Below are 16,888 nucleotides of genomic sequence, written 5' to 3' on the forward strand. Positions count from 1 at the left end.
ATATATATATATATATATATATATATATATACACATATATATACACACACACACACACATACATATATATATATATATATATATATATATATATATATATATATATATATATATATTATCCTTGGAGATATATATATATATCTCCAAAGAAGTGTTTTCAAGTTATACATTAGAAGAAGTTCCAAAAATTGAATTTACATAGGAATAAAGTAACCCATCCGGAGACTCCATATAGGTACTCAAACATAAGAGAAGCAAAATATCTACCATTCAGGATGTACCAAAAAGTTAATAGGACCTGATATATCACTTTGAAGCAATATCTGAATAAGCAATATTTATTTAGTTAGTTTACTTTTTTGTTATAGAAAATTTTAAAAATATATTGTTAAAAAAGTGGACAGAATAGTATAATGAACATCTGTGTTTTTGTATCTAGCCTTGTGTCCTGGCCACTCTTCCAAATTTACCACTTTCAAAGTTAATCTAAGACATCATGTTACTCACCTATAAACATTTTTGTATCATAATAATATTTAAATGTTTTCTTTTTGTTTCAGATCTGGGACTCCTACTTTTATCTCGCAGTCATTTTTATAAACCAGTTATGCCTGCAGTTGGAAATGTTCACACCTTCCAAAAAGAAAAAGGTGTTAGAAAAGTAAGTACCAATGCACAATCAAATGGAAAATGTTGCCTTTTAGAGAGGGTTCAGTTCAAATGATTCATGAGTCAGAATATCTTTTACTGGAAGTCACAAGTGAAGAAGCAATGACTGAAAGGACAAGAAGCAGGGTTTTTTTGTTTTGATGGAAATTTTAATGTTTTGAACTTCTTTGCACATTTCTTGTCCTCAGTCTTTGGGGATTCAAATTATTATAGAAGCAAAAATTATGAGACAGATTTATTTTACTAAAATATTTGTGTGAAGATTTAATAAAGAGGCACCAAGACATGTACATTAAATACCTTTAATTAAAAATGTCTTGCCTTTTAATTCAGAATGACAGATTGTATTCTAAAGAAATGCAAATGTTTCTTTGGTTTAGAGGCTTTGTGTCAGGGTTGATTTTTCTTCTATTTCAGATATGGTGACATGCGCGTAACAATGGGTTGTGAAATTTTCAGCATGTGGCAAAACCTAGGTAAGTGATGAAAGGAGAAACCACTTCCACCCTTCAGCTGGCCATTGACTTTTAAGTGTATAAATGAAGAAGGGCAATGGACCCATAACAGCATTTAAAACTAAATGTCAAAATCAATATAGATTCCTATGGAAAATCATTGATGTTTTGTTATTACTCATAACTAATGCTTTAAACTGGTGTCTATCTGAAAAATTACCTTACTTTTGTCTGTTTCATTATTAGTTTATTGTAAATTTGAAAATGTAGCATTACTCCAGCATTATACACAGTATTTCTGAGCTAACCTTTCAGAATCTGAGACCATAACAACTTGGAATTTTCAGAACTCTAAATTGAGGCTATGACTTACCATAAATTGAGATTAAACTTCATGATTCATATTGCCGAGAATCGCTTTGGCTAAACCATACAGGAGACATCACAATTCCTGACTTTAAATATTCTATAGAGCCATAGTAATAAAAACAGCATGGCCGGGCGTGGTGGCGCACGCTTGTAATCCCCGCACTTGGGAGACTGAGACAGGAGGATCGCACGGGTTCGAAGCCAGCCTCAGCTACTTAGTGAGGCTCTCAGCAACCTAGTGAGACCCTGTTTCCAAATAAAATATAAAAAAGGTCTGGGAGTATAGCCCGGAGGTAGAAAGCCTCTGGGTTCCACACCCAGTACCACCAAAAAAAAAAAAACAGCATGATATTGGCACAGAGATCAGACACATAGACTAATAGAACAAAATAGAAGATACAGAAACAAATCCACACACCTAGAGCCAATTGATTTTTTGACAAAAGTAGCAAACATATATGTTGGAGAACAATGCTTTCAAAAAATGGTGTTGGAAAAATTGGTTATCTATTTGTAGAAAAATGGAATTAAACCCTTATCTCTCACCAACACAAGAGTCAACTCAAGATGGATCAAAGACATGGAAATTAGACTAAAATCTGAGGTTACTGGAGCACGCATAGATCCAACACTTCAGTATACAGACAGTTGTCAATTCATTCAATCAGACCCCCAAAGTTCAGGAAATTAAAACAAGAATGAATAAATAGGATGGCATTAAACTAAAAAGCTTTTGCTCATCAAAGGAAACCATGAAGAGTTTAAAGAGAGAGCCTACAAAATGGAAGGAGATCTTTACCAGCTATCTCTCTGATTGAGGACTAGTATCTACAATATACAAAGTATTTAAAAGACTCAATATTAAAGAAAAACAGTCAAGAAATGGGCAATTGAACTAAATAGATACTTCACAAAAGAATATATAAATGGCCAATAAATATATGAAAAGTGCTCAACATCACTGGCAATCAGGGAGATGCAAATAAAAACTACATTGAAATTTCATCTAACTCAAATTAGAATGGCAATCATCAAGAAGTCAAACGACAATAAATGCTGATGAAGATGTGAGGAAATTGAAACTCTTCTACACTGTTAGTGGGATTGCAAATTAGTGCAGCCTCTATGGAGATCAGTGTGGAGATTTATCAGAAAATTGAGAATGAATACACTATATGATCCAGCTATACCACTCCCGAGTACCTTTCCAAAGAGACTGAAATCAGAAAATTATAGTAATATATGCATATCCATATTTATAGCAGCACAATTCACAATAGCCTAATTATGGAACCAACCTAGGTATCCATTAACAGATGAATGGGTTACAAAATCATGGGATATGCACACAATAGAAATCTACTCAGCAATTAAGAAGAACAAAACTATGTCATTTGCAGAAAAATGGATGGACCTGGAGAATTAGGATAATTGCTAAATGAGATTAACTGGACACAGAAAGTGAAAGGTCATATATTTTCTCTCATATGCAGAAGCTAGTGAGTACTCAGGATACTGGAGGGACTCCAAATAATGAAGGAGAATAAGGGAGGTGGTTTAGAGGAAGGAGGAGGAGGTAGGATCAATGAAGGAATCACTTCCACAGACATTATGTATTTATGTGAGAATACCAGTGCCAATCTCAATACCTTGTATGAGGAAGGAAGAGGGAATGGGAGGGAGCTGGAGGAAATCCCACCAAGTGTTGTGTGCATGTATGTCACTATTACTATGATTTATAATATGATATGAGACTATAATGCACTAACAAAAGTAAAAAAAATTGCAAAAAACTTTATGAAACATTTACCTAACCATCACCATTCTAAAAACTTCAAACTATTGACCTATATCATAAAGCGTATATCCAAATTATTTTAAAGGCATCTGCAGTTGCTAAGGAACTATTAGATCTAATTTTGCCACAGCAGATAGAACATATTCCAACAAATTGTTAGCACAAATATAATTGTACACACACACATGCACAATATTTTGAAAATAAATTGTTTTAAAATTTATTGGCATTTTTCAAGAGAAACCATTTAATTTGGTATGTTAACTATGCAAGTTTTTAGTATTCATTAACTATTATTGCATTTTAATTCCTCCTTGTGATTTAGTCAAGTGATTGACCTATTTGAGTTGAATATATAATGATCTTGAGAGTATTTTCTGTCTTGGGCTCATCCAAGCACAACTTGAAGATAGCAGGATTTATTTTCTGTGAATAAAAATAGTATATTATCATTTGTTTGAATACTTGTTAGGGTGACTTTTTTTTTTTACCAGACTATGTATATCCTTCATACTTAACACTCTGAGGGAACCTTATTGTCTATATTCAGTATAAGTATTCAGTACTTGCTGTTGATTTCAGAAAAGAGGGAATGGGCATCTTGTCAGAGTTTCAGTTCATTGTCGAGGTGGATTACATCTGTAGAACACAGGGCATGACGACAGGAAGCAGAGTGATGGAGAGAGCAAGCTGTAAGTCTCTGTGCTTATACCATGGCGACCAGAAGCAGAGAGGGAGCAAGAGGATAGAACCATAATTAGTCCCTAAGGTCTCACCCTCAGGTTTCCCTCCTTAGCAACCATTTTCTGCTTCCAAGTTTGCTACCTTATTTTCATAAGGACTAGGGGGACATTTAAGTTCAATTATACCTCACTCTACTTTTCTAGACCTCATGGCTTCCTCACAATGAAAAATGCATTTAGTCCATTTCTTTTTTTCTTTTTTTTCTTTTTTTTTTTCTTTTCTTTTTTTTTTTTTTTTTTTTTTTTTTTTTGCGGGTCTGGGGATGAAACCCAGGGGCATTCAACCTCCAAGCTATTTTTTATTCTTTATTTTGAAACAGGGTCTCACTAAGTTAAGGAGTGCCTCACTAAGTAGCTGAGGCTGTCCACGAACTGTGATCCTCTGGTCTCAGCCTCCCAAATGCTAGGATTACAAGCGTGCGCCACCATGCCCAGCCATTTAGTCTATTTCTAAGAATTCCCAACGTCTTAACAGTTCCAGCATCATTAAAATTTCTAGTCTCCTTTGATACTCAATGTAGACTCTAGGATGTGATCCATGGTAAAAACAAAAAGCATGTTACATACATCCAATGTAAATGGCATAGAGTAAAATTTGCATTAAAAAAAAAAGGGAGAAATAAGGTCAGATAAGAAGGAATGGGAACAAAACAGTTTCAAAATCCAGCATGGAAAGCATTTGATCCTGAAACTTCACTTCTGGCATTCAGGGAACATGGTGGTGAGATATGATCTCCAGGGGATCTTGGTAGCCCCGCCCCTATGGCCTAGTTGATTGCAATGGGCAGCATATTGGCTCTTCTAGCCTACCTCCATGGCTCCCAGCTTGCAGTCTTTCCCTGTGGTTGTTCCATAGAGGTTTCCTTTAACCTTGGCTTTGTTGTTGGTGTTTTTTGTTTTATTTTGTTTTGTTTTTGCATACTAGGGATGGAACTACTCAGGGGCATTCTAACTCCAAGCTTCATCCCCATCCATATTTTTATTTTTTTTTTTTTTTTTTTTTTTTTTTTTAAATTTATTTTTTATTGGTGCAATGTATTCATACATCATAGTGGTATAAATAAGATACTTTTGTAGACATACATGCACACATCGCCCAGTTAGCCCCTACCCGATCCCCACCCCATTCCCTCCCCATCCCTCCTTCCCACGCTTGGCTTAGTGGTTGACATCTAGTATTATAGCAATTTATACAATATTAACATTGATAATCTCACATAACAGTTTCATTTGTCTGGTACCAAACTTTTGATGACTTAAAGATAACATTTCAATATTTCTTTTTGCTTTCTTTCTTACCAGAGAATATTTTTTTTTCTTTTTTTTTTTTTAGGTGAAACTATCATACATTTATTTATTTATTTTTCAGAAAAAAAATCTATCCTGATATGGAATATGGGCTCTAGATACCCAAAACAGTCTCAAAGAAGAACAAAGCTAGAAGATGTATATTTTCTGATTTCAAACCATATAAAGCTACAATAATTGAAACAGTGTAGTACTGTTCTAAAGGCAGATATATAAACCATTGGAGCTAAATAAAAGCCTAGAGATAAATTCTTCCATACATTGTCAAGTTATTTTTGACAAGGTTTCCATGAACTTTTGGTGGAGGAAATACTAGTCTTTTAACTAAATATTGTTGAAAAATAATAATAAATGAAAAATAATAAAATTGGACCCTTACCTAACACATATACAAATATTAACTCAAAATAGATAAAGGACCTAAATATAAATCTTAATACTATCAGCTTTTAGAAGAAAATCTGGGTCATAAAACCTCACAACATTGAAATTGGAAGTGATTTCTTGGATATGATTTCAATGGCACAGGCAACAAAAGGGTAAATAAACTCCCTTAAAAAATAAAAAAATATTGTATATCCAAAGACAATGTAAACAGAGTTAAAAGTTACTGATGCTCTTCCAAGAGTTCCTCCTATGACCCATTTCTCCCTAACTCTCACATATTAGGGAAAGCATCTGATTTCTTATTTTTTGTGCCTGACTAATCTCACTTAGCATAATGTCCTCCAGCTCCATCCATTTCCCTGAAAATGATGTAATTGAGTTTTTTTTGATGGCTGAGTAAAATTCCATTGTGTACATATCCCACAGTTTTGTAATCCATTCATCTGTTGATGGACATCTTGGCTGGTTCCATAGTTTGGCTATGGTGAATTGTGCAGCTATGAACATAGATACACATGCATTAGTTTGATAGTTTGGTTTCTTTTCTTTTGGGTAGATACCCAACAGTGGTATTGCTGGATCAAATGGTAGATTTGTTCCCATTCTTCTGAGGATTCTCCATACTGTTTTCCAAAGTGGTTGCACTAATTTGCAATCCCACCAACAATGTCTTAGAGTTCCCACTTCTCCACATCCTCGCCAGCATCTGTTGTTGTTTGTGTTTTGAATGATGGCCATTCTAGTTGGAGTTAGGTGAAATCTCAGGGTAGTTTTGATTTGCATCTCTCTGATTGCCAGTGATGTTGAGCATTTTTTCATGCATTTATTGGCCATTTGAATTTCTTCTTTTGTGAAGTGTCTATTTAGTTCATTTGCCCATTTTGTTATTGGATGTTTTGTTTTCTTAGTGTTGAGTTTCTTGAGTTCTCTGTATATTCTAGATATTAGTCCTCTATCAGTGGTGTAGGTGGCAAAAATCTTCTCCCATTCTGTTGGCTCTCGATTGAGATTCTTGATAGTTTCCTTTGCTGAACAGAAGCTCTTCAGTTTCATGCAATCCCATGTATTGATTCTCCTTTTAATTTGTTGTGCTTTTGGGGTCTTGTTGAGGAAATGTTTGTCTGTGCCTATGTGTTGTAGTGTTGGACCTATGCCCTCTTCAAGGAGCTTCAAAGTCTCTGGTTTAATTTCCAAGTCTTTGATCCATCGTGAGTTGACTTTTGTACAGGGTGAAAAAGTGGGATTAACATCCAATTTTCTGCATATGGTTAACCAGTTTTGCCAACACCATTTGTTAAAGAGGCTATCTTTTTTCCAGTGTATGTTTTTGGCCCCTTTGTCAAAAATCAATTGGCTGAAAGTGTGTGGACTTGTTTCTGGGTCTTCTATTCTGCTCCATTGGTCTATATATCTGTTCTTTTGCCAGTACCATGCTGTTTTTATTACAATGGCTTTGTAGTATAGTTTAAAGTCAGGTATTGTGATTCCTCCTGCGTGGTTTTTGTTGCTGAGAACTACCTTGGCTATTCTGGGCTTTTTGTTATTCCAGATAAATTTAAGGACTGATTTTTCTATGTCTGTGAGGAATGATCTTGGTAGTTTAATGGGCATTGCATTAAATCTGTAGATCAGTTTTGGGAGTATGGCCATTTTAATAATATTTATTCTGCCAATCCATGAACATGGAAGGTCTTTCCATCTTCTAAGATCTTCTTCGATTTCTTTTTTCAGTGTTTTATAATTTTCTTTGTAGAGATCTTTTACCTCCTTGGTCAAGTTTATTCCTAGGTATTTTATTTTTTTGTGGGATATCCTGAGTGGAAGTGTTTTCTGAATTTCTTTTTCAGTGGATTTATGGTTGGTGTACAGGAAAGCTTCTGATTTTTTAAGATTGATTTTGTATCCAGATACCTTGCTGAATTTGTTGATCAGTTCTATAAGCCTTTTGGTTGAGTTTGTTGGGTTTTCTAAGTATAGTATCATGTCATCTGCAAATAGTGAAAGCTTGAGTTCTTCTTTTCCTATTTGTACTCCTTTGATTTCCTTTTCTTGCCTTATTGCTCTGGCTAGAGTCTCTAGTACTATATTGAAGAGAAGTGGTGATAGTGGACATCCTTGTCTCGTTCCAGTTTTTAGGGGGAATTCTTGAAGTTTTTCCCCATTTAATATGATGTTGGCAGTGGGCTTATTGTAGATTGCCTTAATAATGTTGAGATATGTTCCTTCTATTCCAATTCTCTGCAGTGTTTTTATCATAAATGGATGTTGAATTTTATCAAATGCTTTTTCAGCATCTATTGAGATGATCATGTGGTTTTTGTCTTTGATTCTGTTTATATGATGAATTACATGGATTGATTTTCGTATATTGAACCAGCCTTGCATCCCTGGGATGAACCCTACCTGGTCATGGTGAATGATTTTCTTGATGTGGTTTTGAATGCGTGTTGCTAGTATTTTGTTTAATAGTTTTGCATCCAAGTTCATCAGAGATATAGGCCTGTAGTTTTCCTTCCTTGAACTGTCTTTATTCGGTTTGGGTATTAGTGTGATGTTGGCTTCATAGAATGTATTTGGGAGAGTCCCGGTTTTTTCTATTTCCCGAAATAGTTTGAGTAGTATTGGGATTAGTTCTCCTATAAAGGTTTTATAGAATTCACTTGGGAAACCATCTGGTCCTGGGCTTTTCTTTGATGGTAAGCTCTTTATTGCTGTTTCAATCTCTTTAATTGTTATTGGTTGGTTTAAGTGTTCTATATCTTCTTGACTCAGTTTAGGAAGGTTGTATTTATCTAGGAAGTTGTCGATTTCCTCCAGGTTTTCCATTTTGTTGGAGTATAGTTTTTCAAAGTAGTTTCTGATAATCCTCTGGATTTCTATGCTGTCAGTAGTAATGTCTCCTTTTTCATCCCTTATCTTCATAATTTGGGTTGATTCTCTCTTTTTTTTAGTTAGGTTGGCTAATGGTTTATCAATCTTGTTAATTTTTTCAAGAAACCAGCTTTTAGTTTTGTTGATTTTCTGTATTGTTTTTTTATTCTCTATTTCATTAATTTCTGCTCTAATTTTAATAATTTCCCGTCTTCTGCTGGCTTTGGGGTTCAATTGTTCCTGCTTTTCAAGGGCTTTGAGGTGTGTCATAAGGCTATTTATTTGAAGATTTTCTGTTTTTCTTATGTGAGCACTCAGTGCTATAAATTTTCCTCTTAATACTGCCTTCAAAGTGTCCCAGAGGTTTTGATATGTTGTTTCTTTATTTTCATTTGTTTCTAGAAATTTCTTGATTTCACCTCTTACATCTTCTATGACCCATTCTTCATTCAGAAGTGTGGTGTTCAGTCTCCACATGTTTATGTTGTTTCTCTGAGTCTTCTTATAGTTGATTTCTAGTTTCATTCCATTATGGTCTGAAATGACACAGGGAAGTATGTAACATTTTTTAAATTTGCTAGTGCTCATTTTGTGTCCCAGGATGTGATCTATTTTGGAGAAGGTTCCATGAGCAGCTGAGAAAAATGTAAACTCTGCTGTAGTTGGGTGAAATATTCTATATGAGTCCAACAGGTCCATTTGGTTAATGGTGTTCTTTAGTTCTGAGACATCTTTACTGACCCTTTGTCTGGAAGATCAGTCTAGTATTGTGAGAGGTGTGTTGAAGTCTCCCAGTATTATTGTGTTGGGATTTATGTGTGACTTCATATCACAAAGAGTTTGATTTATGAAAGTAGCTGCCCCTATGTTTGGGGCATAGATGTTGATTATTGTTATTTCCTCTTGCTGGACTATTCCTTTTACCAGTAAGATGTGACCTTCTTTGTCTCTTCTAATAAGTTTGGGTTTGAAGTCTAACTTGTCTGATATCATAGTTGCTACTCCTGCTTGTCTTCGAGTACCATTAGCATGGATTACCTTGCTCCAGCCCTTTACCTTGAGTTTGTTCCTATCTTTACTTGTAAGGTGTGTTTCTTGTAAGCAGCAGATGGATGGATTCTGGCTTTTAATCCATTTTGCCACTTTATGTCTTTTTATTGGGGAGTTGAGGCCGTTTACATTAAGTGTGATTATAGAGAGATAATTTTTAATTCCCAACATGTTAAGATCTTATTTCTGTTTAAGATACTGTTTATTCTTCTTTGCTTAGTTGTCTGCTGGATGGGAATTCTTGTTTCTTTGGTTCTGGCGTGTATTACCCATTTCCTCTTTGCAGTTAATCTCCTTGAGTATTTTCTCTAGCGCTGGTTTTGAAGACATAAATTCCTTCAGTTGCTGTTTGTCATGGAAGCTTCTTATTTCCCCATCTAATTTGATGGATAGTTTTGCTGGGTAGGAAATTTTTGGCTGGAAGTTGTTTTCTTTCAGAGTTTGGAATACGTTACTCCAAGCCCTTCTGGCTTTCATAACTTGGTTTGGGAAGTCTGGAGTGATTCTAATTGGTTTGCCTCTGTATGTCACGTGGCCTTTTGTTTTTGTTGCCTTTAAGATTCTCTCCTTGGCTTCCACATTAGTCATTTTGACAATTATGTGGCGTGGGGATCCTCTTCTCTGATCCTGTCTAAAGGGAGTTCTATAAGTTTCCTGGATCTGTGTATCGACCTCTTGCTCTATATTTGGAAAATTTTCTGCTATTACTTCCTTGAAGAGATTGTTGATCCCTTTGGTTTCACCTTCTTTTCCCTCCTCTATTCCAATTATTCTTAGGTTAGCTCTCTTGAAATGGGCCCATATTTCTTCAATGTCAGGTTCCTGCTGTCGGGTTTTTTTTTCTAAATTAGAAACTATGCGTTCATTTTTAGAATGATCATCTTCAAGGAGCGAGATTCTATTCTCCATGTGGTCTAATCTGTTGTTTATACTTTGGATTGAGGCCTTTACTTCATTAATTGCATCCTTTATCTCTTTTTGACTCTCTCTAAATTCTTTTCGAAAGTCCTCTATTATTTCTAAAGTTATTTTCCTAATTTGATCTTCTAGAGATCTTTGGATTTCTGTGTTATCAGATTCTGATGTTGTGGGGTTGTTGGCATTCACTGCTCCATTGTTATTTCTCTTTCCCATGATTTTGGAAGTTTGTGCCTTCTCTGGGTTCTTCCCTGAGTCACTACGAGTTCACTTAAGATGCTCTGGATCTCGTGTCTGTGGTATCTCAGTCACCACTACTCCTTAACTGGTTTGTATCACAAAGTCTCAGACCCAGGGAGTCAATCAAGGCTGCTTAGACCGTGGGGAGTGCCAAGTTGGGCGTTCTCCAGTGGGGAGTTGTGACTATGGTATGATATCTCTGCCACTGCCACTCCCCCCCTGGGCTGCACTGCTAAAATCTCCGACCCAGGGAGACTATCTGCGCAAGTCCCTGGGAGCGCAGTACTGGGATTTCTTCCCTAGGGGTCACAATTTGACTCACGGTTATTGAGTGCGCTGATGGAGCTGTAGTGAACTTGGTGGATTCGCTGCTGCCGCCACTGGCAATATGGCACCACTGCCACGCCCTTGGCCGTGATGCGGCGTATTTCTTCTCTGGTTTTGAACTCCGCTCTGAGTCCCTGCCAGTTGTGCTGTGCTCGGCCCTTGGGAGCTTTAGATGTTCCCTGCACCAACAAAACTGCTGACTGCCGCCCGGCTGTTCAGCACCTGCTCACCTCAGCTCGCTGTCAACCGCTCCTCTCAGGCTCCTGGTGGCTGGTTGAATGGATTGGTCTAGGGCCGTCCGGTGAACTCACCACTGCCGCCAGCAGTAAGACGCTGCTTCTGCGTTTTAGGCCGCGAGGCCAAAGTACCTCCTCTCTGGATTTGAGCTCTGTTTTGAGTCTCCCTCCTCTCTGGAGCCTGGTGCTGCTAGGGGAGATGTAGGCCGCTCCGCTCCGGCCGCTCTGCGCCCGGCTCTGGCTGCTCTGCACCGCGGGTCTGGCCACTCCGGCCGCTCCGGCCGTTCCGCAACGCGGCTCTGGCTGCTCCGACTGTTCTGGCCGCTCCGCTCCGGCTGTTCTGGCCGCTCTGCTCGGCTGCTCTGGCCGCTCCGCTCAGCTGTTCTGGCCGCTCCGCTCCGGCTGCTCCAGCCGCTCCACTCCGCGGCTCTGGCCACTCCGCGCGGCCGCTCCAGGCCCCCATCCATATTTTTAAATTTTGGGGGCGTCTCACTGAGTTGCAAAGGGCCTCACTAAGTAGCTGAGGCTGTCTGCAAACTATGATCCTCCTGCCTCAGTCTCCCAAATGCTGGGATTACAAGTGTGTGCCACCATGCCTAACTTTGGCTTCACTTTCAAATTCACAAATTGTAATCTTTACAAATTGTCCAATTTGGACATGGTTCCATGGATTCTGACCCTGCCACACACTGCCTGGATTCCCAGGTCTTCCTTTGAAATCTAGGGGAAGACTCCATGACCCCTTTTTTTCCAGCAAAGGCAACATTCTGTGAGCCCTCAAATCGACCACCAGCAGGAAAAGTAGTCATGCCCTCTTCAAGCATTTCCACTGGCCCTTTTCAGTCACAGCCACAGGGCCTACCTCCATCCAGGCTGCCACTGGCTCTGTCTCCATCTTAGCCATTGCTGGACCTGCCTCTGTCATGACTACTACTTTTTCCTTCCTTTCATCTATCTCACTTTCTCCCACAATATCATATCTCTAGGCCCCAGTTTTACATATGCCTTTCTGGCCAAACTATAAGTTTATAAAGTTTCTCTGCTGAAACTCGGTGTACAGTTCACTGAATATGGATACCAATATTCACAATGAAGTTTAGATACTTTGCTGTTTTGAGATTTTTCTTTGCCAGCTTAATCAGTCCATCATCTTTAGGTTTGGCCCCATGCAAAGTTACAAGACATGGGCAAAATGCCAATAAGTTCTTTGCCAGAAACTAACGTGTGTGGCCTCTACACCATTTTCCTGTGGAGTCTTCTTTGCCCTCTGAAATCTCCTGAGCACAATCTCTACTGTCCATCTTTCTATTCATATTGTAACCTTTCCAACTTTCTCTCAAAAACCAGTTCCAAAGACTCACATTCCACATGGTCAGGCTTAGAAATAGCCATGACCCCACTCCTCTGTTACTAGATTTTTTTTTTTTTGGTCAACATTCTTAACTGCTATAATTCAAAACAACTGACCATGCAACTTATTAGGAGGAATACTTATTTTTTCAGTTTTTCTCCTTTCTTTCTTTTTTGTGGTACTAGAGGTTGAACCCACGAGGATTCTACCTCTGAGCTATAGCCCCAGCCCTCTTTTACTTTTTACTTTGAAACAGGGTCTCACTAACTTATGGAGGGCCTCACTAAGTTGCTTAGGCTTGCTTTGAACCTGTAATCCTCCTGTCTCAACCTGCCAAGTACTGAATTACATGCATGTGCACCACACCTGGCTGTTGCTCACAGATTTAGATGTCTGTGAACTCAATCCATGGTACTGGAAAGTGGAGAGAGAAAAAACACAAGCCTTTGCTCTTACATTACAGAGGCCAGAAGCAGAGAGGGAACAAGGGGAAGAGAAAAATATTTCCCTAAGACCACACTCCAAGGGCCCCTCCTTAGCACCCAAGTCCTGCTTCTAACATTGCCAGCTTGTTTCAATGAGGGTTAAGAGAGCATTTTAAATCTAATTATTACAGTTGTTTTATAGAATAACTTATTTTTGAAGAATGAATACCAACTTGTTATGAGTGAATATATTTTCTTAAGTCTGCTCTTCCTCAGTATTTTCATGTTTTAAGTTGAATGACTAAAAATATTTTGTCAAGACAAGGGGGAAATAAAATTTCTCCCTTAAAGTTTATCTCTTTCTATTTATACATGTAAGAAGAGTATGCAGAGAAGTTAATCCTAACTATTGTGTCCCGCCTTTGGTCTTCATCGTGATGCAAGGTCAAGTTTTTTCTTTCTGTTTTTAGATGAACTCACAATTCTTACTAAATATAAAGTGGGATTTTTGTTCCACATTTGCAAACATAGCATCTTGTAACTGCTGTAGAAAAAAATCAATACTTCCCTAGCAGGCTGTTCCATGGCCATAAATATAAAATTTCAACAGTCCAAGTTGCAGGTGCCCTAAATACTTCAAAAAAGATGTAGCTGACAATTACAGATGAGAAAATATACTAAATCTATGGTTTAAAAGAAACCATTTAAATGAAGTTGACTTTGCTGCTGCCATACATAGCTCAAAATTTTGCTTTGCTGTTATAGTAGGAATTAGATTTTCAATGGTTGGGGAGTTTAGGTTTGCATAGATTTTTGTGTTCCCAGAGTATGTGTTTAGCAAATAAGGCTATTCTCATGCATTCCTGCACAATAATTTGATTTTAGGTATGGCAGTTCTATGACCTTCTTACTCTCAATTGAAAAATAAGGACACAAAATGTAGTAGATGGATCTTTGAGGGATTACAATCAAAATAAAAAATAGTTCAGATCAGTAGCTTATGTCAAGGGCACAATGTTCAGGTAGATGGAAATCCAGAAGTAATTCAAACTCTTTTTTATTATTAATTTTTTATTGGTGCACTATATTCATACATCATAATGGGATAAAAAAAACTTGTGTAGACATACATGCACACATTTCCAACTTAGCCCCTACCCAATCCCCACCCCATTCCCTCCCCATCCCTCCTTCCCATGCTTGGCTTAGTGGTTGACATCTAATATTATATCAATTTATCCAAAATTAACAATGTTAATCTCACATAACAGATTCATTTGTCTGATATCAAACTTTTGATCACTTAGAGATAACATTTCAGTATTTCTTTTTGCTTTCTTTCTTACCAGAGGATTTTTTTTCTTTTTTTTTTTTTAAGGTAAAACTATCATACATTTTTTTTTCAAAAAAAAATCTATCCTAACCTGAAATATGAACTCTAAGTACCCAAAACAATCTTGAAAAAGAACAAAGCTAGAAGATGTACATTTTCTGATTTCAAACCTTATAGAGCTACAATAATTGAAACAGTGTAGTACTGCTATAAAGGCAGATATATAAACCAGTGGAGTAAAATAAAAAGCCTAGAAATAAATTCTTCCATATATGGTCAAGTTATTTTTGACAAACTTTCCAAGAACATTTGGTGAAATAAATAATAATCTTTTCACTAGATATTGTTGCAAAATAATAATTACATGAAAAAATAAAATTGGACCCTTACCTAACACCATATATAAATATTAACTCAAAATAGATAAAAGACCTAAATGTAAATTCTAAGACTATAAACTTTTAGAAGAAAACCTGGATCATAATACTTAACAGCATTGAAATTAGCAGTGATTTCTTGGATATGATTTCAAAGGCACAGGCAACCAAAGAATAAACAAACTTCCTAAAAAATAATTTAAAAAATCGTATATCCAAAGACAATGTAAACAGAGTTAAAAGTTACTGATAGAATGGGATAAAATATTTCCAATGCTATATCTGAAAGTATATTAATATTACAAATAGAAATCCTAAAAATTAGCAACAATAAAAGCAAAAAATACAATTTAGAAATAGGTAAAAACACAAATAAATAATGAATCCCCAAAGATTTTAACCTATAAATACATGAATATATCTTCTTTGCTTAGTTGTCTGCTGGATGGAAAATCTTGTTTCTCTGGTTCTGGTGTGTATTACCTATTTCTTCTTTGTAGTTAATCTCTTTGAGTATTTTCTCTATTGTTGGTTTTGAAGACATAAATTCCTAGAGTTTCTGTTTGTCATGGAAGCTTCTTATTTCCCCATCTAATTTGATAGATAGTTTTGCTGGGTAGGAATATTTTGGCTGGAAGTTGTTTTCTTTCAGAGTTTGGAATATGTTACTCCAAGCCCTTCTAACTCTCATGACTTGGTTTGGGAAGTCTGGAGTGATTCTAATTGGTTTGCCTCTGAATGTTACTTGGTCTTTTGTTTTTGTTGCCTTTAATATTCTCTGCTTGGCCAATTGGTCATTATGTGGCATGGGGATCCTCTTCTCTGATCCTGTATAAAGGGAGTTCTACAAGTTTCCTGGACCTGTGTATCAACCTCTTGCTCTATGTTTGGAAAATTTTCTGCTATTATTTCTTTGAAGAGATTATTGATCCCTTTGGTTTCACCTTCTTTTCCCTCCTCTATTCCAATTATTCTTAGGTTAGCTCTCTTAAAATGGGCCCATATTTCTTCAATGTCAGATTCCTGCTGTCTGATTTTTTATGTTAGAAATTATGCATTTGTTTATGGAGTGATCATCTTCTAGGAGCAAGATTCTATTCTCCATGTGGTCTAATCAATTGTTTATACTTTGAATTGATGCCTTTACTTCAATGGTTGCTTCCTTTATTTCTTTTAGACTCTCTCTAAATTTTTTTTGAAAGTCCTGTATTATTTCTACAGTTATATTTCTGATTTGATCTTCTGGAGATCTCTGAATTTCTGTGTTATCAGGTTCTGATAATATGGGGTTGTGGGCATTAATTGCTCTATTATTGTTTCTCTTTCCCATGATTTCAGAAGTTTGTGCCTTCCCTGAGTCACTACAACTTCACTTAGGGTGCTCTGTATCTCGAGTCTGTTGTAATCTCAGTCACCACTACTCTTTTACTGGGTTGTATCGCAAAGTCTCATATCCATTAAGTTAATCGAGGCAGCGTGAGACCATGGGAGTGCCGGGCTGGGCGTTTTCCCATGGGGAGCTGCAACTAGGGTGTGGTATCTCTGCCACTGCTACTCCTTCACTGGTTTGGACTGCAAAATATCTGACCCATGGAGGTTATCAAAGCTACGCAAGTCCCTGGAAGTGCAGTACATAGATTTCTCCTTTAGGGGCCGCAATTACACTTACTGTTACTGTGTGCGCAGATCTGGAGCTGTGGCAGGGCACGGTGAACTCGCTGTCGCTGCTGGCAATATGGTGCCTCTGTCACGCCCTCGGCCGTGAGGCTTGCGTATTTCTTTTCTGGTTTCGAGCTCCGTTCTGAGTCCCTGGAAGGTGTGATGAGCTTAGCCACTGGGAGTTTTATTTTTTATTTTTATTTATTTTTATTTTTTGGTTGTATGGGGGGTGGAACCCAGATGCTTTCTACCTCCAGGCTATACTCCCAGACCTATTTTATATTTTATTTGGAAACAGGGTCTCACTAAGTTGCTGAGAGCCTCACTAAGTAGCTGAGGCTGGCTTCGAACCTGTGCGATCCTTCTGTCTCA

General features: G+C 37.2%; 1 protein-coding gene across 2 annotated transcripts in view; it reads left to right on the plus strand.

Annotated features, from left to right (window-relative positions):
- DOCK4 (dedicator of cytokinesis 4) overlaps positions 1-16,888 on the plus strand; it is a gene marked incomplete at both ends in the record, with an annotated part of 525,693 nt that overhangs the window by 431,497 nt on the left and 77,308 nt on the right. For both annotated transcript variants that reach the window (XM_080701145.1, XM_080701146.1), the window contains 2 exons: positions 561-661; positions 1,087-1,145. In XM_080701145.1, coding sequence (XP_080557271.1) covers positions 561-661; positions 1,087-1,145 — 160 coding nt within the window. The remainder of the gene's footprint in view (positions 1-560; positions 662-1,086; positions 1,146-16,888) is intronic.

The sequence above is a fragment of the Muscardinus avellanarius genome (genome assembly GCF_963383645.1).
Source record: "Muscardinus avellanarius genome assembly, chromosome: 9".
In the NCBI taxonomy this organism is placed as follows: Eukaryota; Metazoa; Chordata; class Mammalia; order Rodentia; family Gliridae; genus Muscardinus; species Muscardinus avellanarius.